Source organism: Vipera ursinii, assembly GCF_947247035.1.
Source record: "Vipera ursinii genome assembly, chromosome: 4".
Classification (NCBI taxonomy): Eukaryota; Metazoa; Chordata; class Lepidosauria; order Squamata; family Viperidae; genus Vipera; species Vipera ursinii.
Window position 1 is genome coordinate 25,295,574 of NC_139514.1, and position 22,560 is coordinate 25,318,133.

Here is a 22,560-nt window from a genome sequence, read left to right on the forward strand (position 1 = left end):
GTCTGGAAGTCATGTCCCTAAAATGCTATCTAAACCTTCATTAACGCCGATTTAGAAAAGAAAAGCTGCCTGACGGTGATAGTAGCGTCGTAGGCTGCAGTTCTGTGGGGATTTGTCGTTCACCTTTGGGTTATTGAAAGCGGAGTCGGGATAAGCTGCGGTTCACCTCTGATTTTGGCCCTTGGGTTTAAGCACCGTCTACCTGGGGAAGAAAGGCCCGTCCCCCGGCCTGACTGCCTCCAAGGGTAGCGCTAAAGCATTGCTGGATGTGTCCCGGCAGCTTCGTCCCGAAGGGCGTCCGGAGAAGCCGGCGCTTGTCTTTCCCAGCGGCAACTGGCTGATGGCCAGCGTAATGGGCTTTAAGGAAAAATGAACCATAACCTTGGGGCTGTTCGATCGATCTTTGGCCTCTATAAATTTCTCAATTTCCCTCCCTTTTTTCAAAGTGCTAATTTTGTGGCCAACTAGGTCTCCAGAGCTACAGATTCTGAAAAAAACAGGCAGCCGAGTTAATGCAGTCTAGTAAATCTTTGATGGGTAGATTTATCTCCTAGAGGTTGTAAAAATGTTACTCCGGTTAATTACCATACCGTCCTGTGTGACAGATGTTGATGGGGTCTGAGACCTGTTTTGGGGCTGTTATCCCTTAAAAAAAACCCATATGCAAAATGCCACAGGAGATTTAACTTACGTGCCTTGAGAAATGCAGCATTATCCCATATTGAATCCAGTACGCAAAAAAGCTTTGACCATATTTATTTTACTTGTATTTATTAATTTGTAATTAAATAAAATCAACAACAGAAATTTAAATCACAAAAAGTAATTATCCAGTGTATCTCAAGTGCATTTTTCCAATATATAATTCCAATATTCGCAATTATATAGATAAGGTCAAAATTTCTTCTGAATATATTTAAATAACATTTCAAGTATATTTATGGAATGTTACAAAGAGAACAGGCAATATATTTGAAACAAAAATGTAAACTTTTAAGTTTAGACACTTCAAAAGACAAGAAACGTAAAGTACCATGATAAAATGTACCTTTCGGAAACGGTATCTTCTTGAGCCAAAAATGTCCCGAAGTATCCAACAATGGCAATTTAAACTTTTTTTCACCAAATCACAAAACACTAACATCCACAATTTCAAAGACAATGTGAGATCACAATATTCCATTACAATGTTTTAGAAGGTACAGGGGTGTGAGCGGAGGGGAGACAACCGCCGTAAGGCTTGTTTGCTTTTCTTTGTTCGGGTGGCCTCGCGCAAAAAAAAAAAAAAATACTGGCCTGGTTAATATAATCCCCCTGGTCTGTTTTCTGTTCAGCACTGCTCGCAGGCAGGCTGAAGTGTAGCCGCTATTGCCTCTCCCCAGGTGATAATAACACTCTTTGTTTTGTTTTTCCGAACGGGAGGTGGACGCCGGGTTGGTGACAAGTCGTAATCCTTGCGGTGCGCTTCGCCTGCGGGGACGGCCTCTTCCTTCTGTTACAGGCTGGGCGTTTTGCGTGGTCGGCTGGCAGCACCTGAGTTTTCCCCCACAGAATCCTCGAAAGAGAAGGAGACGGCTGAATAGTTGACGGCTCCGTCTCCTCGGCCTCCTAAAGTTTTTCCAAACTTTTGGGGTTGGTGAGTATTTCCCTCGCCAACCGCCACGTTTGTTTGGCTGCGTTTTCCAGGGCGGAGTGAGGTTTGCCTTGAAAGAGGTCTAAGTTAGGCAAGAAATAATGCGGGCACCGCCTGCACTGAAGGCAGGAGATGAGCTGTAGTAAAATCCCGTTGAGGCGGTCGCCCAGGCAAGACTCATCCCAGTCCGATTCCCGCGGGTGCTTTTCGCACTCGTAGGAAACCAAGGTCTTCATGTGGTAGTTGTTCAGGGGCTGCCCGGGTAGCTCCAAGTGGCGATCCCGCAGCGTTTTGAGGATCGAGAGGCATTTCTTTCGGCAACCGCCCATTTGAAGTCTGTTCTCGGCCTCGGCGAACTGCAAGACCCAGGCATCGCTCTCGGCCGAGCTCTGCTTGCCCGCCAGCGAGTGGCATTCCTTGGACAGGAGGTTGAAGCCTTCGGCTTTGACCTCGGCCACGCGGTTCGGACCCGGCCAGGGGATGTGGGGCAAGGGCCAGTGGGCAGCGCTTCTGGGCCAGATCCCGGTGCATTTAAACGCCGGCGTGATCTGCACCACGTATCTATCCCGGATCCGCAGCTTCACCTCGCTGGTGTCCGCCACCATTTTCACAACGTCTCGGTAGCTGCATTTGTCCACCGCTTGGGCCACGAGCGTCTGAAACCGGGAGCGGATTTTGCGGGCCGAAAGGTAGCCCGAGGCCGTGATGAACTCCACCCAAAGGGACATGCTCCTCTTGCGCCCGTCGCTCAACTTGAGCACCGCGCAGCCGGGCAGCGAGCCGTCGTCCACAAAATTGAAAACGCCCATTTGGTTCAGGTAAAGGACCACTTCGAACTCGGTGGGCGAAATGACTTCCAGCCCCTCGTAGCGGTTGTCCATTTCGTTCAAGGAGCTGATGAAGCGGGGCTCCTGCACTTCCACTTCCTTTAACACGTCCGAGACCACTTTGCAGACTTCTCGGATAGTTTTCGCGATGGCCGCTTTCCTGGCTTGGCATTTCTCGTTGTAGTACTTATTGAGATGGTAAACCAGCTTGGCCTGGGCTGCGATCATGTTGGGGCAGAGATCCGGATTGTAGACCGGAGTCTCGCAGTATGCTGTGGGATCCAATGCGGCTGTTAAGGCTGGAGCCAACTTCAGAGAAGAATCGGACTCTCTTACGCTCGGAAACGTAACCAGAAGGTTATGAAGAAGGCGCTAGGCGGCGGCGGCGGCGGCAGCAGCGTTTCTGCTCTTTTCCAGCTCAGATGCTTTTTCTTGCTGCTGCTAGATGGACCGTTTAGTTCTGGACAGATCTCCGATCCTTATCAAACACACACCCTTGCTTCGGTGTGCTCAAATGAGTCTAGTTAGAGGATCTTTGAGTGAACAGCAAAACGCATGGAAATCTGCTGTTAAAAAAAGTTATAAAAAGTTGGAACAGATTTAGCAAGCCTTCCAATAGTCTGAATTACACCTCTGATACATATGTGAGCTTCTCTCGGAGTAGCAACCATGTGTGTAGGATGGCTAAATTGCAAAGGAAGTGCCGGTGTTTCTCTCTCTCTCTCTCTCTCTCTCTCTCAGTGTGTGTATGTATGAGAAGGAGCTAGCTTAGCTGTTGGTTTGTATAAGAACCCAGATGCACTCGTGTGGAAATTATAAAGGCAGGGCCAGGCAGGCGGGCGGCCAATCGCCACTGGGCTCGTCACGGCAGCCTCTTTCAGCTCCAGCCCGGTTAATTAATCCCTCTCTTGGCGGTAGAGAGAGAAACACACAAAGTAAAGGTAGGGGGTTGATGGCACAGAACGACCAGCCAGGCTGCCTATCCATGGGGAATGATCGAGAGGGCGCTTAAAGGCGGTGCCGCCAGGAAAAGACTTCGAGGAACTCGAAAGGCGCGGTCAGAGCCGCTTTCTGGCACAAACGGGACTGCAGGTGTCACAAGCCCGCCATCACTCGACCAGCAAACTGAAGAAGAGGTTCGCTGTTGGAGAAAGGGAACGGGGACCCTCTGCTTTTCTGAACAGGGCTTAGCTGGCGCTGGCGCTGCCTCATAGCCCTTGGAAACGGTCAGGACAGTTTTCCACTGGTCAGCTGGCCAGCCTAATGTTAAGAAGTTTCCTACCCTTGACCGCAAATGCCAAGAGAAGTCATCCCTGCTCTTCCAAGCACAGTTAAATAGCATGAAGAGCGATTTGACGGGTCTTAATCGATCGGATGCAAATGTTGTCGTCTTAGATTGCTAGCAGGCGAACGAGACAGCCGGTGGACGACCGGGTTTTGTCAATTTTCCGGACCGAGTTTGTGAAGCCACACTTCTGGCGATCGGCACGATTTGTGTTTGTTAGTGATTTAGGTGCACTGTTGCCTTCTTTGCAAATTGTGTAACAGAGATACCTGCAAGAGACGCCGAGTGTTCTGGACACACTTGCAAAAATAAGTGCCTTTTAAATGATCCGAAGTGGGCAGTCTACCCTCGTTTGAATTCGGGATTAAATAAAAGGACACGTGTGGCTGAGGGGGTGGGCCAGGTCCGCGGAGCTCATACTGGCATTGGCCGGGACAGCATTTATCTCCGCAAGGAGCATCCCAGGAGGAGCTGAAGTGGGGCACATTTGTAGGACGCCTCCCAGCACAGCAGTTCGTTACGGGGCGCTGGCCCAGAAATCCGGTTCCCGCGGAGGGGAGGTGACGTGCGGGAGCGCCCGGTTCTTGGAGAGGCCTTTCGAAGCCCCGAAGGCCTCTTAAGGTTAACATTAAGTGCCATCCGGAAAGCGGCAGGGGTGCGAGATTTAAGCCCTCGAAGTCAGCGGGACCTTCTTCCGCATTATAAAGTCGGGGGCTTCCCCCGGGCAAACGGCCTTTGGCCTCCAGGTCCCGTTTTATTCTCCTGGATGCTGGTGGGAAACAGACGGGTTTACCGTGCGCCGAGACTGTTTCAAGGATTTATTCCCCTCCATAAAATTGCATTCACGATCCCCCCCCCCCGGTGTAGTTTTGTAGGATTTGGGAGTGAAGATTCACCCCTCCTCAGAGAGGCGTCGCTTAAGCCCCCTGCCCCCCTTCAGCCGTAATTTCCCCCTTTCCAAAGTCCTCGAATTGGAACTTGTAAGATACCCTGAACGTGGAACACGCCTGAGGCCAGTCGGCGCTCCAGCACTCCAAGGGAGCGAGGCGAGTCCGCCTTGGGCAGGCACCGAATGGGACGGCGGCGAAGATGCGAGCCTAACCGCCGCGGAGAGCGGGCCGGTCTGAAAGCGCCTCCAGCTGCGCCTCGGTGGGCTCGTAGGTCGCCCGACGGGAGCCGAGAGAGTCGCGTTTTCCTCGAGCCGGCGCTTCTCATCTCTCAGCGCCCTTCCCCGCTGGGAACGGGCGGCCGGCTGGGAAACGGCAGCAAGGCACTTCCAGACCAAGCTGGGCCTTTGGGCAGCGGATTCCCATCGGTGCCCAGGCAGACGTTTCGACGCGCAACTCATCGCCCCCCCCCTCCCCGCTACTTCTTTCCCCCGAAAGTCGGGGCTTCGGGGAGGACACGGCGTGGGCCAGAAGCCGCATCGGCGCTGGACTTTCCCGGCTGCCCCGGAGAGTCCCAGGCGGCAGGGACCGCCCCCAGATGAAGGCCTGGGAGACGTTTCTGGCCCGAGAACGGCGAGCTGCACGTTGGCCCCTTGGCACTAGCGCCACAGGCCTCCAATTTCCTTTACTCCAGGAAGTTGCCTTTGCCCTCCGAACCGAGGACCGACCGACCGACCGATGCCCGTACCCCTCTCCTCTGGGGACCACCGTGAAGGGCGATTCGCGCTGCGGGCGAAGGGCCCGGGCCTGCCGAACCCCAGGGAGGTGTCTGGAGCGCGCTTCTGCAGTTGCCTCCGCTTTCTGACGTAGCGGGGCTTTCCGATTGTCTTCTCCAATCGCCAGCTTTTTGCCGAAAACATAAAATGGTACGTGACACCAGGCCGGCCATTTAGATTCTCTTCTCAGAGGAGATGCAGCAGAGCTCTCTCCCAACAGAAATCCTACGACGTCAGGAATCCTCTTCCTTCCTTCGTTGCCTACTGAGAAAAGGCACACACTGTGAAGCATTGAGTTACATTGACCTTGTTCCTATTGTAGCAAGAGGCAGACCTTAACCAAGGAGTCTAATTAAAGTCCCACTAAAATCGGAGGTTTTTTTTTTATCTGGACTATAATGATTGTCGGGATGGGCTTAAGAATGTCCTGTTGTACTTCCTGGAGGTAACTATTTCTTGCAGACTATATCCTGTAAATACATATATATACATATATATACATATATACACATATACATATACATATACATATACATATACATATACATATACATATACATATACATATACATATACATATACATATACATATACATATACATATACATATACATATACATATACATATACATATACATATACATATACATATATATATATATATATATATATATATATATATATATATATATATATATATAAAATGCAAACCATAATTTATAGGCCTGAGCAGTCAAACTAGATTGCTAAGACCTTGATAGCTTAAACTGCAGTCTTTATATGCTGAAGAGCATTCTCAGTGGGCCTTAACTTCTAGCTAAATATGCATATCCCACTGCTGTTACCATATCCTCTTGAGATCACTAAGCCAAGTTCTGTAGATCAGATTTATCTTCTCTTAGGGTTAATTATTATTTCAGCGTTTGCCACTGCTGATTCAAATGGTTTTGGTTATATTTAAGTGCGCTATTTGAGTCATGCAGTTAATAAAATAAATACAAATGAATGATAAAATACACTATTTTTTTTAATTTATATGAAACAGAAGTGATCATATTAAATTTCAAACAATTTAGGAAGACATACAAATGAATTGTAAAATGTTCAGGAATAGAAGAGATGTATTTAAAACTAGTAGAGTTGCCAAACTTAAGATGAACTCAAGTCATTTATTATTTTAAAATCATTTTAACCGACTAGCCACATTTTATTAACTTTATTTTAATTTCATGGAATCAAAACACCATACTGACAAGAAACAGTGTTTTTCATGTAGGTAGTGGTGGATTCGACTCAATATTATTAAATGCTTTCCCAAATGCATTGCCTTAAAATAATTGTGCATTAGAGATGCTTGTTTTGGGCTGATATTCTCACAAATTTTAAGCACTGTACTTTTTACTTTTCTTTATGCTATATACCCAGTGGATACAAGTTTAAGTTTTAATTTTAGTATCATGATGTTTATTATAAAATAATTGATAAATGTATTATTATGTAAAGAATAAAAGGGATAATTATAGTAAAATGTTATATATATTTTTTTCTTCTCCAGTTGCTTAGACCTGCCCACTTTTGCATTGTTTGTTGTAGTTAGAATTTCCAGACATTGATATAAAAATATTTTGTCAAAAATAATTCCTATATTGTCAGAAGCCAAATTTAATTAAAAATACATGCATAGTCACTACATTTATAACACATTTTACATATTGTGTAGTTGTGATTCTACACATTTGTATCTTTTTTTAATAACTGTCTATAACACAGAAGAGACAGCACACGAAGTGTTATTAAATTATTTATCCCAGTTGATGCAGTGTGCTTGAAAGCTCACTGAATGTGTCTGAGTTTAACTGTATTTTCTTCTTTTCATAATTCATATTTCTGCCACCATAATAAATTTATTTTTTGCAGTAAATGAAACATAGCTACAGACAATTCATTTTATTATTATTTTCCAAAATAAAATAACCAGAAATTTATCTTCTAAGCACATTTGGTGATACTTCTGATGTTTTTTAAAAAAACATATTTAATTACCGTGCCTTTTTCAAACAGAACCTTGTTCAAAGGGTGAAAAAAGAATTTTAAGAGGTTATTTTTTCCTCAATGTGTTTTGGTTTATAATATTAAAAGATGTATACTGTATTAGCAGTAAATATGCATAATTACATTACAGATGACCTCTTCATACATAGATATAGTGTATATATATATATTTGGTGTCTAAAACAGTTCAGGTTGGGTTATTTAAACAGGAGTGCTTCAGTGTTCTTCTACAGATTAAGATACTGTGTAATTAGAGTTGTTCTGCCTCAGGACATTGCTACATATACACTCAAATCTTCTTCCATTCCCCAAAGATTAAGCATAGCAAATGCCATTCATCTTTGGAAATAAAGTTTACTCAGCTTTCTACCTTGTGACTCTGTTTAAGTTAAGTGATAAAAAGGCACTCCAGTCCCACACTTGGCCTTGCTGCCCATTCACTTTCCCTAAGAAGAATTCGTACCTTCTTTACCCCAATTACGATATGATAATGAAGCTCAGGACCAGTTATTGCTTTTTGTCTCTCTCTCTTTTACCTCATATTGTGATCACTATTGCAGTGTAGCCAAGAGGAAAAAATAAACATACAGCCCACTTTGTACACATTTAGAAAGATATATATCAGTATCCTGCATTTTTGAAGTGCAGCCAAAAAATATATATATCCAACCATCAAAATCCTGGTTCTGTCATTTCTCAAATGATCCTTAAAAAAACCAGATATTATATTTCTTTTGTGGATTATGTCTAGTTCAAATGAGGTTTTGGACTATAGATAACCCACAGTAATTGCGCTGTTTCAATTCATACAAGTTTGCTATGGCCTATCAAAATTCTCATTATAATTCCAAGATGACATTTATATTGGATTTATATTATGCTAGGTGCAGGTTGAGAAGTCATTTATGTACATTCTTATTCTTCTTTGAAATAAAAAATTTGAATTGTTGGAAGAATTTTTAACAAATAATTTTTTAAACAAAATTACATTTACAAAATGTTTTAAAGAAAATGTATCCCAGAAAAGTTTGGCATGTCTACACATCAAATTTCAGTTAAGCAATCCAACAGTGACATTTAAGAATCTACTTTGAAAAAGCTCACGTGGTCATTAAAATCGGAAAGGATTAGTTTCCTTTAATCTACTACATCTGCAGTAGGTCACCCAATAAAATTCTCACCAGTTTTATATTATATGATTAATCAGCTAAAATATTCTGTGTGGACCTTGAAAATATAGCAACATGTAGTAGATAAACAATTTTGAAAACGTAATCTTTTTTGTAAACATGATTTCTAAAATGTACCCACAGGAAATAAAATGTTTAGAAATGCTTTCTGTCATCCTAAAACTAGAAGTAGACAAAAAAAGTTTCTAATAATTCTTTTTTCTCTATTAGACAGAAATAGACAGAAGTAACAGTTAACAAGATGCTAATATACAAGATCACATCACTAATTGATGTCACTTAATTATTGCAAAGACTAGATATTTGATACCATTTTCCCCCCTCTAGTAGCTTGTATTCTTCAGGGGCTAGTGTTGGTATTCAAAGACATAAATTGTGAACAGAATTTGTAGATGTAACATTAGGTATTTTGCATTTGACTACAATTTCTAACACCTGTATTTTGATTTAGGAATATATAAAAAGCTACAAAATAAATTAAAGAAAAATAAACTCATTGTTTATTGACATAATTGAAAGAAGTTAGGTATATGTAAAGTCCTACTGAAACTTTTGTTACATTCATTCAAGTGTTGTCCTTCTTTAAAACTTTAATAGATAGAATATCCTTCTTTGAATAATTTCTCCATTAATAATCAGCTAGAAAAATTTGTCCATAATTTTATTGTAAGAATTGTGAGAAAAGATCCTCCTACATAAATCTGTGGAATTATATCCCCAAATATATATAAAAATATATTGACATATTCTGATAGTCTTTCATATTCAAATACAGACTTAATAATTGCTATAAGTATTTAATTTTATATATGATAAGCAGTCTTGATATTATTACATAAAATGCAAGATAGAAAGGCAATCAACAAAACATTGCTATTAAAATTATCTGTATCATTATATTCAGTATTTATAACAAGGTAATAGTTTTATTTGTTTCAACAGATATTCCCTTCCCATTTTCAGCTTGTTGCTTTATGGCAACTATTTTTTAAATATAGGGACATTCCAAATGTAGTATGTCAAATAATAGAAATATATTTACTTGTTAAAGTGCTAAAATTCCACAAGACTAGCGAAATCAACTTGTGTGTACTTTACCAGCTCTAAGGCAATCACAATTTTTATGCCTGAGTTCAGAGAAGAGCAACAAAAATGGTAAGGGTCATAGAGGCTAAATCCTATGAAAAGTGGTTAAAGGAACTTGATGTGCTTAGCTTGAATAAAAGAAAGCCAAGGATAGACATGATTACAGTTTCCCAATACATGAAGGGACGTCACAGGGCAGAGTATGTGAATATGAATGTTTTCTCTTTAACATCGTAGGCTAAGGGACACAGATCCAACCTTGAGACAAGAAGGAGGTAGGTTTCTGTGAGAGTTTCTAAGTAGTAGAACAGCCTGCCTCTGGAGACTGTGGGTGCTCCATCATGGGTTTTTTCCAAGACCTTTGAAACAGTAGCCATTTTTCTATGGTAAGAGGATGTTATGAGAATTCCTGCAGTATACAGGGTGTTGAATAGATAATATCCAATATCCCTTACAACCTTATGATTCCGTGATTCTCTGTTCTAGACTGGGTTGCTAACAAAAATAATTGGGGTGATTGCCATTAATTCTGAATCAAACTGCTCCATAAATTGCCCTCTTTAATGTGAAATATTATAATAAAAATGCCCATGCAATTGTTTCGTATCACAAAACTTTTGGGTTTCAAGTGAAAACTATTTTGACTCGTGTTTGAAAATTTCTTAATTGTATAATGAAATATAAGGTTTCCAGCATGAAATCTATAAAATATATTTTCAAGATTTATCCCATACATATCATATTTCCACTGAACCTAGTTACATTTATTCCTGAATACATAGGTTTATGTCATCAGACTCTAAAATTTACCAGTTCTAAAATGTTGAAAGGTAGGAAAATCTTATTTAAATTAGTTTAGAAGTCTTAAGTATTAATGGATTTAGTGTACATTTGAAATACCTTTATATTACTGCTCCATATGAGTATAATTCACATAACTGTTGTGTTCGCAAACCAAGCTAAAGAACAGATTATCAACCATACATTTTTAAACTTAAAATGGTTGCATCTTCTAAGTTGCAACAGTACTAGTAGACATTTAATGGACATTAATATCTGAATGCTTAACTTTTGAAAAAATGCTATTAGCTTTCTTTAAAACACTAGCAATTTTCAATCGGTCATTCCATGTGCTGTCACTACATTATTTATTATAAATTAATATAAAAACAGTAGCTTTTTACTGATTTTCATATACTATAATGTAGTCCTAGTTAAAATACAGAAAACAAAGGAGCTACTAATAATCTTTTTTTTCTTCATCTTTGAAGGTGAATTATTGCCATTGCAAATCTAGCTTAGGACAGTTTCAGTATATCAACTATAAAGGATGATACACAGTGAATAGTCTTTTCCAGAAGACATTTTCCTTTTGTTTGCTCAGACATACGGTAGGTCCTTCTGGATCCAAAGAAATCATTCCCAGATAAATGAGGATACGATTATAGCCCTAATGCCTTTTTTAAAATATCCTGTACTTGTGGATTTAAACATGTTCCAGCATTGACATTGTGATGAAGAACCTCAGCAACTGAAACGAAGAACTTCAGTGACTAAAAGGAAGTTTACTATAATTCAGTGAGGCAAACTGGAGCCTGAACAGTTCTCATAACTTCAAATACTATGCATGAATTTCAAGAATATTTTTTAAATATCATTTAATCTTTTTGTTTAAATCACTTCCTCAAAAACAAACATACAAGATTTCAACAAGGCAGAAGTGTTATATATAACAAATGTATACTAACTGCTTCTAAACAACTTTTAAATTAGGGTCAATAAGCAGTTAGAAAAAGAAATTTCATTTCCCTATCCCCTCTTTTACTAACTGCATGAACTAATAGTCAGCCAGAAATTTCAGGGTATCAGAATAAGCAAGTGGATTGGAGATAACTAGTTTTGTGTTTACTATCTGTAGGAATTTGATACCTGTGCTTAGAATGCCATCTAAACAATTACGTTTAAAACCTGAAATAAGCATCAAATATTTCATTATTCATTTGTTTACCATTCCATATATTACTGTATCAGTTTTATATAATTATATATAGGTAAAGGTAAAGGTTCCCCCGCACACGTGTGCTAGTCGTTTCCAACTCTAGGGGCCGGTGCTCATCTCCATTTCAAAGCCGAAGAGCCAGCGCTTGTCCAAGGACATCTCCGTGGTCATGTGGCTGGCATGACTAGATGCCAAAGGCGCACAGAACACACTTACCTTACCACCGTAGTGGTCCCTATTTTTCTACTTGCATTTTTTACGTGCTTTTGAACTGCTAGGTTGGCAGAAGCTGGGACGAGTAACAGGCGGTCACTCTGTTACGTGGCACTCGGGATTCGACCCACCAAACTGCCAATCTTCTGATCGACAAGCTCAGCGTCCTAACCCACTGAGCCACCGTGTCCCTTATAATTATGTATACTGACTATTTAATAAGATCATCTTTAAATAAGCTGCACCATGCTTTCATTTTCAGATTTTTCCTTTTTAGTATTGAATTGGTAACTTTTATTGGGATACTTTGTGGACTGTAAATTCCAGAATTACTTCTGTTAGCTTCTTGCAATGAAAAAAGATTTCCCTCAAACTTTGAAAAACTAATGATTCATTTTTAATGGACTTAGTGTTCACTTTTGATTTCTGTTATATACTATATAACATATACTTGGCTAAATATTACTATTTAATTCTATATTGAAGAATTATCCCATACAGATGTTATCCAGAATATACATGAACAGCTAACAAATTAAAAGACTGAATGTTCATCTGAAAGTACTCTAAGAAGGAATATATTGTTTATATTTTGAAGAAATATTAAATACAATATTTAAAAGGAACCAATACTACAAATAATAATACCAACAACAACTTCATACCCAATCTTTGTCCCAAATTAATTGCTATAATGCAAATCTGTTTCCCCTTGGATGTTCTTGAGTTCCTCTGAAGTACTTGGTGATGTCAAGGGAAAATATGGTAGGCAGGAAAGTGGGTACTTTCAAATTAATTAAGTGTAAAATGAAAGTTTATCAACATATCTATCAAGTATCAAGAATGTGTGTATAGATCTTCCAATAGTCAAAGGTTATATTTAAGTACGTATGATTTTTCCTCTTAGATATGTTGGAAAGGGATGTAGGATACAATCCTTTTTCTGAAGGTGTGGGAAAACAATGCAGTTTGCAAAGAATGTTTAAAACTTTCTCAAGATAAGTATAGGCAATATGAAGAAGTTGCCATTCCTTATCCAGACATAATGGAGGTATGCAAAATAAAACTACCTTTAGTATAAAAGTTAGGAAGAAAGGCTAATTCTTTGCATCATATAAAAATAGATTTGTAGCTTTAGAATCAACATTATATGTATCCCTCAGGACAATACTGAATTTAGGAAATAATTAATTGCTAATTAAAATTAATTGCCTGTAACATTTAACAAAATTGATGAGCATGTGTACTATCACTCATATATGAACCATCTTCAACAATAGAATCAAGGCACAATTTTTGAACCAAAATTGGTTTAAATGGGCTAACTTCAGAAAATGTCCAAAATCCTGAACACATGACTTCCAAGGGAGTGAAATTTGGGAACATTGCGGCTGCTTCAGTGTTACTGGCTGCTGCTGGGCTGGTATTGTGGTCACATGTTCTTCCTTTTTAATATTCTGTGATAGTTTCCCAGCCAGTCCCACAATCCCTTGTTCTTCACTCCACTCAACAGCCACTGACTTCCCAAAGGGAAGGAGGGGAAATTCTGATTCTTCTTGCCAGCTTCCCACAATGAAACACAATAGGGAAGCTGGCAAAAAGTCAGAAGTCACTTCTGCTTACACTGCTTTTGTGCCTACCCATGAACATTCTGTTTCATCTCTGAAATGATGGTCCAACAGGCCATGATTTGTCTAGTTCTCTTAATTGAACGCCAATTCTACTTCTCAGGAAGGTATGTGGGGAAAAGATTTTCATATTAAGTAAACCATGGTCTTATGATACAGGATTAAGTTCTGAAAAATTTTAAAATTTCAAAATGGTCAATGAACCTTTCCCTTAAACCTGAAACAAATCAAGATTATATGTAATATACACATACACATATATAAACTATTGTTGGCTTTGGTTTCTCTCATTTTCTAGATCAGAGGGTCCCCAACCTTTTGGGCACCAGGGACTGGTTCCAGGGAGAAAGGTTTTTCCATAGACCAGAGAGTGCGTGGTTTTGTGTGCTGCCTGCATCCCACAGATGTGGCTTTGCTTGTTTGTGCAGACCGGTTGCTGGCATGCCGCAGCCCAGTACCAGTCCACGGACCGGGGGTTGGGGACCCCTGCTCTAGATAAAATGCTCTCTACCCTTTAAAATATTTCTTAATGACATCATTAACATATTTAGCTCTGGGCTGGGTCAGTTTCTCACATTTTCAATATTTCTGTCAAATCTGAACTTTGGTATATACTAAATCCTATATACAAAATAGGTTGTTAAATACTAAAAGACAAGAGCCCAGTACAGATGAAATGAATAGATGATACCTTATTGGGATTTATAGCAATAAAAAAAGGCATGGAACCATTAAATGGATATATTTTGCTCAACTAATATAACCATTTTACTATTGCAGTGTAATGTTCAAGCAGTCATCTTATTGTAGACAGCTGCACAGATATTGTGTATCACAAACCTACCATGTTTTAACACAGAAATGCTGTGTTACTTTTGATAAAAATAGATATAGATATCATATTTACTATTTTTTCTACAATGGGATAATTTTTGAAGTTACATACTTTTTAGTAAATACCTAAATGACCTTCAGTCTAGCAGAACTCACTCAAATCATGTTAACATCACATTGAACTTTTAGCTGAACATATGTTACACATTCACCTTGGACAAAAATTTGACTTTTATCCTTTATTCAGTAAAATGATTTAGTTTAATTTTAATGAGAGTTGAGTCATCTGTTCTATTAAAAGGATAAAAATAATTGCAGGAAATAACATTTCAAGTAAGAATATAGTTTAGAAATGTTTACAGTGTCACTGTGTAACAATTGCAGAGTCAGATCTATAAGAATAAATGTATCATACCTGATAATGTATAACCAAACATAGAATTTTTTTAAAAAAAATTTGGAAATCAAATAACTCTTCATAGTTCATTATTCATAGAGCTATGCTCCATGGTCTGAGTTCTGGAAGCAGTCTCTCCTATGAAAAAGAAGTCTTCAGCATATACCTAATAAATAGTTATTGAAAAGAATAGAGAACTTAAAATGGCATTTAAGGCACATTTGAGATTCGGTAGTCTATCAAAAATCAGATTAATTTCAAGTGAAAACACAAATATTCCAAATATGTTCTCTTTCATAAATAATGCTAAACATTTTTAGCAAATATTCAACCAAAGGCACATTTTCTCCCCTGGAAATCATTTCTCAAATATATTGGCTAATTTAGACCCTTACATGTTTTTTTTAGTAATCCTGTAAAACAAAACAGTTAATAAATATAGACTTCTCATTGGCAGTAGGAAGTATATGTAAGTAATCTCACAGTTGCTAGATTGTCCCTTAATGTTTGTAATTTTCAGCTGCACCTCGAGAGATTTCCCTTTAGCAAGGTAAAATAACACAACATATGAAGAACACAGTTGCCTCATTGTACTCATTAAACATATTCATTGTTTGTGAGAATAAAGCGGTGTTGGTAATTTATTTTGGCAAGCAGCTCTGTGTCCCTTACGGTTGCTGTTTGTGATACTACCTTTTGATTTGTTTTGCACATTTCTTGACTTTATTTTTAGTGAAATAACATGGAATATTTATTGCATGCAACTTACTACTGGCCTAATTTGCACTTCACAAACAAATGGCATAATTTAATAGATGGAAAGATTCCCCCACCCTACCAAAATTCAGCTCTTCATTTGTTTTGCTCACCATGACACATTAGCACAGTTTTCCCTTGTGTCCATCTGCCCGTGTACAATTTAGCCATGGGCATCTGTAGACCCCGTGGTGATCAGTATTGCAGCAAAAAGCCATATGTGTTTAAATAAAAAAGCCTCCTTATTTCATTTGCTATTTTAACTGGATGGATAACTTTTGTGCCTTAAGTCAGAGGAAGGGAAAATACAAAAATAATTGCTTCTATTCTTTAGGCAGTTTCATTTTCCCTTTCCAATATGGAATGCTTGTCAGATTTCCTGATAAATGACAGCCGGTATTTGCATAGATTTTACATTAGCAGAAAAATTAGTTTATTTGTGAAAAAGTAGTTTACATAATAATGCAAAGAATGGTATAAATCATGTTTATTAAGCTAAGGAAAGAAACTGGAGAAGCTTTTGCAGTAAAGGAAATATTGCCCATCTACCCCATCTTCACTTATTTTAGACTTTATTTTAAATGGGTAAATGCTGAAGAATATTGTAGTCCGCTGACTAGACATTTTTAGAAGCATTGTTTTTAAGAATAGGAATTCCATTTCTGTTATTTAAACATGGAAATCCATTTGCTGCAACTCTCAGTAAACCTGATTTATACCTTACTAATTTTATTTCCAAGCTTTAATAGAAAACTATTGTTGTTTGTAGATTATGCATAAAGGACACATTTAGCATTTCTGATATTTCTACTGATGTGCTGTTATCTAAAGTGTTTCTTTGAAGATTTCAGTTGCTGTATCATTTTTGCCATGAAAATAAATCATGTGTTTTTCCTCATCGTTTTAATACGTTTTTAAATCTGAACAGTACTAGTTTAAAACACATTTTTAAAAAACTGGAATTTAGTCATGCTTTAAACTACTAGAATAGTTTTTCATACAAAAGTACTATACCTATTTTTAGAACAAAAAAAAATGTCCATAAGTTTTCAGGGGAAATGTTGTAACTTGTGGCCTAGAGGCAAACACTGTGTACAACGTATTGGACTTTTTATGCTGTGGAAAACCCAGCTGTATTCAGAGCTGTTATCTCAACCCTTTTTGCAAAATATCCGGTTGCTGATGAAGCTTTCCATCTACCAAAGTGTATAAAAAAAGTATGTCTTTGCCATTTCTTGAATCTGGGACACCCTGGGTACCAGCTGTCATAGCTCAACTAATGATGATAAATATCCTTCTTCATGCAGATTGCAGTGTTTGCTGACTGCTATGATCATTGAGCCAGATTATCTTTCTCAGATACTAACTTAACCTTTTAAACTCAAGTTCAGAGTGAAATTATTATCTAAATTATTTTCTTTCTCTTTTAAGAGGACACATAAATATATTCAAAAACAGTTTTCATTCCTGTTGCACTAAAAGAATGTGAAACTGATTTGATCATGCCCATAAGCAGTAAATACGCTTTGCCAGCTTAAAATTATTCTGTATAGTTTGAAATCAATGCTGGTTTCTCCACAAGCATCAGGCAGCCTCACAGCATCTGTTTTTTTTTAAACAATCTAATTGTGTTTACCTGAAGTTTTAAAATAATATTCAATTTTTGTTGGATATTAATAGTATGACCATTTCTGGGAGCTTTCAGACTAAATTCATAGTTCATTATTCATTTGAACTAAGCCTTAGGCCTCAATTCACCATGGTGTCTAAACTTTCCCTGGTGAAATGTGTACAAATGTTTGCAGTTCATTCATTGGGATTTGAGTGAACATTAATTGTTTTGTCAATGTTTTGTTTTTAATAGAAGCTTTCAAATATTTTGTACAGTTTATATTGCTGTGCATTGCTGTTTTGTATATAGCAATACTGAATTTATTCTCTGAATGTGAATATCTGCACACAAGATAATGACTTGGCTTTAAAAAGATAGCATAGCAATCTTTTTCCTGGGCTCCAAGATCACCGCAGATGGGGACTGCAGCCAAGAAATTAAAAGACGCTTGCTCCTGGGGAGGAAAGCCATGGCAAATCTAGACAGCACACTAAAAAGCAGAGACATCACCCTGCCAACAAAAGTGCGTATAGTCAAGGCTATGGTCTTCCCAGTTGCCATGTATGGCTGTGAAAGTTGGACCATAAGAAAGGCTGAGTGCCAAAGAATTGAGGCCTTTGAACTTTGGTGCTGGAGAAGACTCCTGCGAGTCCCTTGGACTGCAAGGCAATCAAACCAGTCAGTCCTAGAGGAGATCAACCCTGACTGCTCTTTAGAAGGCCAGATCCTGAAGTTGAAGCTCAAATACTTTGGCCACCTAATGAGAAGGAAGGACTCACTGGAGAAGAGCCTAATGCTGGGAAAGATTGAGGACAAGAGAAGGAGACAACAGAGAATGACGTGGCTGGATGGAGTCACTGAAGCAGTAGGCGTGAGCTTAAATGGACTCCAGAAGATGGTAGAGGACAGGAAGGCCTGGTGGAACGTTGTCCATGGGGGGGGTCGCGATGGGTCAGATACGACTTCACAACTAACAACAACAACAACATAGCAATTTTTAAGTTTTTATAGAGAAAATAAATAATGAGCTATTTCAGTCCTTAATTAAGGTTGGGGAGTTGGTCTGATCAGAAGCTTCATGCAAAAAGCCATTCACTACCTCAGTGATCTCACAGTTAAAAGAGAATTTGCACAGTTCTTCTTAGCAGTCCACTTACAACCTGTAAAAATTGCTCTGATAAAAATGGTCCTGTCAAGAAGTGGTTTTGCTTACCTAAATACATAATACATATCTGTGTTTTAGAGAGATCATAGCCAGAGCAACTCTAATATGGGAAGGATGCTCCAAGATTATATGCTAAATAATCCTTACTTGCCAAATAATTCCCAGCTGATTTCACCATTTGGGTTTCCAGGGAAAGCGTGAGGTTCTTAATGGTCACTGACTTTGTGCATCTTCACACCACTTTAAACTTTTACAGATCAGCAAGATTTTAGTGGGAGATCTACTTTTTAAATATACAAGAATTCCCTGCATTTGTTTTTACTATTGCAGCAGTAGCAACAATACACTTATGTTATGCTTTATGCTTAAGAATGGAAGATCTGAAAAACATTTAATTAAACCAAAAATACTGTTCAAACCACAATTATTCCAACACGTGGCTTCGTGTAAAGGTTGGGAAAATGTAAAGCTATAACTAAAGGATGTTTGCTTGTCAAGAAATGCCTTTCAGCTCGAAAAATGAAGAGATAGACTTGGTCTTGATAGTAGCATATCTGCATGCTGATATGGGAGCAGGTCAGGGAGATTAAATTTCCTCTCTTGTCTCTCCCACATGTCATATTGGCTGTTGCAGCTGTCATGTTCTCTGCATACCCTTTCAAATGTTACATATTATTGAGCCTTTTCTGATATGGCACCCATGTTGTAAAATCTTCCACCCTCTGAGGTAAGGTTAGCTTCATTGCTTTTTAGCCAGGGTTCCCCAACCCCGGGTCCATGGACCTGTACTGGGCCGTGGCATGCCAGCAACTGGTCTGCACAAACAAGCAAAGCCCCATCCGTGGGATGCAGGCAGCCCACAAAACCACACACTCCAGTCTGCGGAAAAACCTGTCTCCATGGAACTGGTCCCTGGTGTGGGGACCTCTGTTCTAAGCAATAAGGTCTGTATCAAATAGAATAAATGAAACTTAGGGTCAAAATAGAAAAAGCAATCTAGCTGTAAGCTAAAAATATTAAGGCAGTATACATATGCTAAATAGGGAAATAAAATGAATTATCTGAAATTTATCATAAAAATTAATAGTAGTATGCTTGTAATAAAGCAGTGTCAAGAAACTCTGAGTTGAAAATCATTTCAAACAGTTTAAAGACTGATTTAACTTCTTATCAAGGTTTTGTAGGGTATGGGTTGTAGGTGAAAATAGAAATTCTTAGCCAGTCTATGAAGAAGTACATATCACCATTTAAAAATAGAACATGACACCCAAAAGCTGTTACTTTGACCCAAGTAATTCTGTCCTACATACCTAAACATGCAGCCATTGTTCTTCCCGTGCTTACATAACTGTCTTATAAACTGATCCTGGCTCTTGCCTGTCTCTTCATCTTGTGATATAAAATAAAGTGGCGGTGCCTTCATATACTGAAACAACAGATTCCAAGTAGCTTTGTGAACCTGGAAAAAACACAGTTGCATTAAGGATTAGAAATAGGTATTTTATACAAGATGTCACACATTCACAACTACTACTTTCTCAAAGGAGTTTTGTAGCCTAATACATGTAATGTTGCATCTATTAGGAGGCAAGGTTTGGGGCAATTGTTAATACTACAGAAGACAAACTGAAGATTCAAAAGAATCCTGATAGACTTCAACATTGGACCTTATTTAACAGGATCTCTGGTGTTCAATGTTGAGAAATGCATCTAGGTAGAAAAAATAAATGCACAGGTACAAGAAAAACAATACCTGCCTTAGTAGTAGTATTTCTGAAAAGGAACTGAATGCCTTGGTAGATCATAGATTAAGCATGAGTTAGCAATGGTGCAGCAGCTGCCAAAAATCAATGTAATTTTGGGCTTCAACAGAAGTATCAAATGATAGGACCATTATATTACTGAAGGTTTCAGGAAAAGATTGGGTAGACATTTGTCTAGGATGTTACAAGGATTACTGCATTGGGAATGGGTTTGGACAAGAAATCTTCAAGTTCCATTTCTACCCTATGATTCTAACTTAGTGAAAGTTTTTATGTAGTTTTAATTAAATTAAACAATTATTTGAAATGGCAGTTTATATACACTTTTAACTGCTTTAGACCATCTCCAATATCATTACTTCTAATAATATTAATGTGTTCAACTCTAATACTTTTGTAATGCATTAACTTTGGCAATTACACTTTGTTTAAAAGCTTTACAGTCATCAGGGATAGCGTAACGTATTATTTTATGCAATGGTCTGAAAATTAAAAAGATCCAAAATGTAACACTTGGTGCACAATATTCTGCAGTGTGTTGCTTGAATAGATATCAATGCTGAAACAAAAGAAGCTTTTTCATATCTGGATTTGTCCCATCTGTGTGACCTGGTGGATATGTGGGAGGAGGTTATCACATGAATCCAAATGCACAAAGTCAGTTGTTTTATAGACTCCTTTTTGTGCTTGAAGGGGTTTATAGGTTGCCTGCTCTATTGTGTGTCACTTGCAGCTGACATGTGTGCATTGTCCTGAGCATATTTGATGTGTAATTACAACTAATGAGGTCTGGAACACAGTTTGTTGCTGAGTAATTTATTCATTTTTGTTTGATTTTTTAAAAATTGCAATACACTTTTTATACAATGTACAATATTCAAACCTGCTTGGAAATATCACACTGTTTCCATTTCATTATGGATTGGAAATCAACTTCATTTCAGAACTTTTATCATTTATTACGCATTTAATCTGCTACGTATGTGCCTTAAGTATTTACCAAAGTAGGTAAATGCTTCCTTCAAAAGTATAGCAAAATAATAATGTATAAAAACTAAGTTTGTATTATTAGATGTGGAAAAAGAATAAATAGATACTAATTTTTAAATCAACAGATATGCAGTAAAGATAATATATCAGCCCCCCATCAAAAAAAAAGATTAAATGTAATGGCTACATTTTCCCCTTGCAAAATTTGTGGCCCAGTAAGAGTTTGCAAGAGCCTTGGTATGCATAATGTTAAAAATCAAAACCAATTATTTTATATTTTATAAAATTTTGGCTTATGATTAGGGGTTTGGTTTGAAATTTGAAAATTTTGCTCCACCTTAATGAAACAGATATGATAGATTTTTATTTTTGAAGGATAAGATTTCAAGTTACAGGAAATCACACCTATGGTACAAGTGTTGAAGAACAGTCTTCAAAAGGTGAAGTAGTTTGTATTACAAACTGAATCAGTAAATTAGTTGTATATGAATATTATTTTAACTATATTACTTTAAATTTTGAAAGTGTAAAATTTTAACTTTCTGGGGAAATTTACTCAAATTTTATAACACTTTCTCCAGTGTGTTCTTTAAGATTTGTTCTTGTTCAGTTTTTCTGTTGAGAATGTCAGTTTAAATCTTCTAATTAGTTGCTAGGTAAAGATAGTAAGGGACGCGGTGGCTCAGTGGGTTAGGACACTGAGCTTGTCGATCAGAAGGTTGGCTGTTTGGCGGGTCGAATCCCGAGTGCCGCGTAGCAGAGTGAGCGCCTGTTACTTGTCCCAGCTTCTGCCAACCTAGCAGTTCGAAAGCACGTAAAAAGGCAAGTAGAAAAATAGGGACCACTACGGTGGGAAGGTAACAGCGTTCCGTGCACCTTTGGTGTCTAGTCATGCCGGCCACATGACCACGGAGACGTCCTTGGACAAGCGCTGGCTCTTCAGCTTTGAAACGGAGATGAGCACCGGCCCCTAGAGTTGGAAACGACTAGCACACACGTGCGGGGGAAACTTTACCTTTAAAGATAGTTACATTTAATATGCCATAATAATTCAGTCTTTCTTAGAGAGAAGAGATCAACCCAAATTAATCCACTATAAAATGAAGTCCTCCTTATGAAGGTTATATGTTTTTGATTTCCCAGTTTAGGATCAAAAATAAGATTATTTTAATAATAAGATTACGCTCAGAAATGGGCGGCTGAAGGATTGAACTCCCCCGTAGCCTGGGCTGCTCCCAGCTGGCTAGCTTCTCTGCTCCGGACTTTATGGAGCAGAGCCAGGCGTCTGCGACCATCCCTGCTTGAAGGAGAGACTATGAAAGGAAAAGAGCAGGCAGAGCAGTACAAGAGGGAAAGATGAAGAGATGAAGAGGATTATTTTATTTTACTCTCGAGCTTGATGGACTTTGCTTAAAACTTAAAGTGAAAGTGCGTCACAATTGTAAGTAAAAGATGGCGGCTAAACCT

At 38.5% G+C, this 22,560-nt stretch overlaps 2 protein-coding genes across 4 annotated transcripts in view; one reads left to right on the forward strand and one right to left on the reverse strand.

The window, feature by feature from the left end:
- Positions 1–22,560, forward strand: part of NBEA (neurobeachin) — a 372,004-nt gene that overhangs the window by 230,987 nt on the left and 118,457 nt on the right. The gene's annotated exons all lie outside the window — the stretch shown is intronic.
- On the reverse strand, positions 1,609–2,834 carry MAB21L1 (mab-21 like 1; the record flags this gene model as incomplete). Its single annotated transcript, XM_083361329.1, has 1 exon — positions 1,609–2,834. The coding sequence occupies exon 1, from the start codon at positions 2,686–2,688 to the stop codon at positions 1,609–1,611; it is 1,080 nt and encodes a 359-aa protein (XP_083217455.1). The 5' UTR covers positions 2,689–2,834.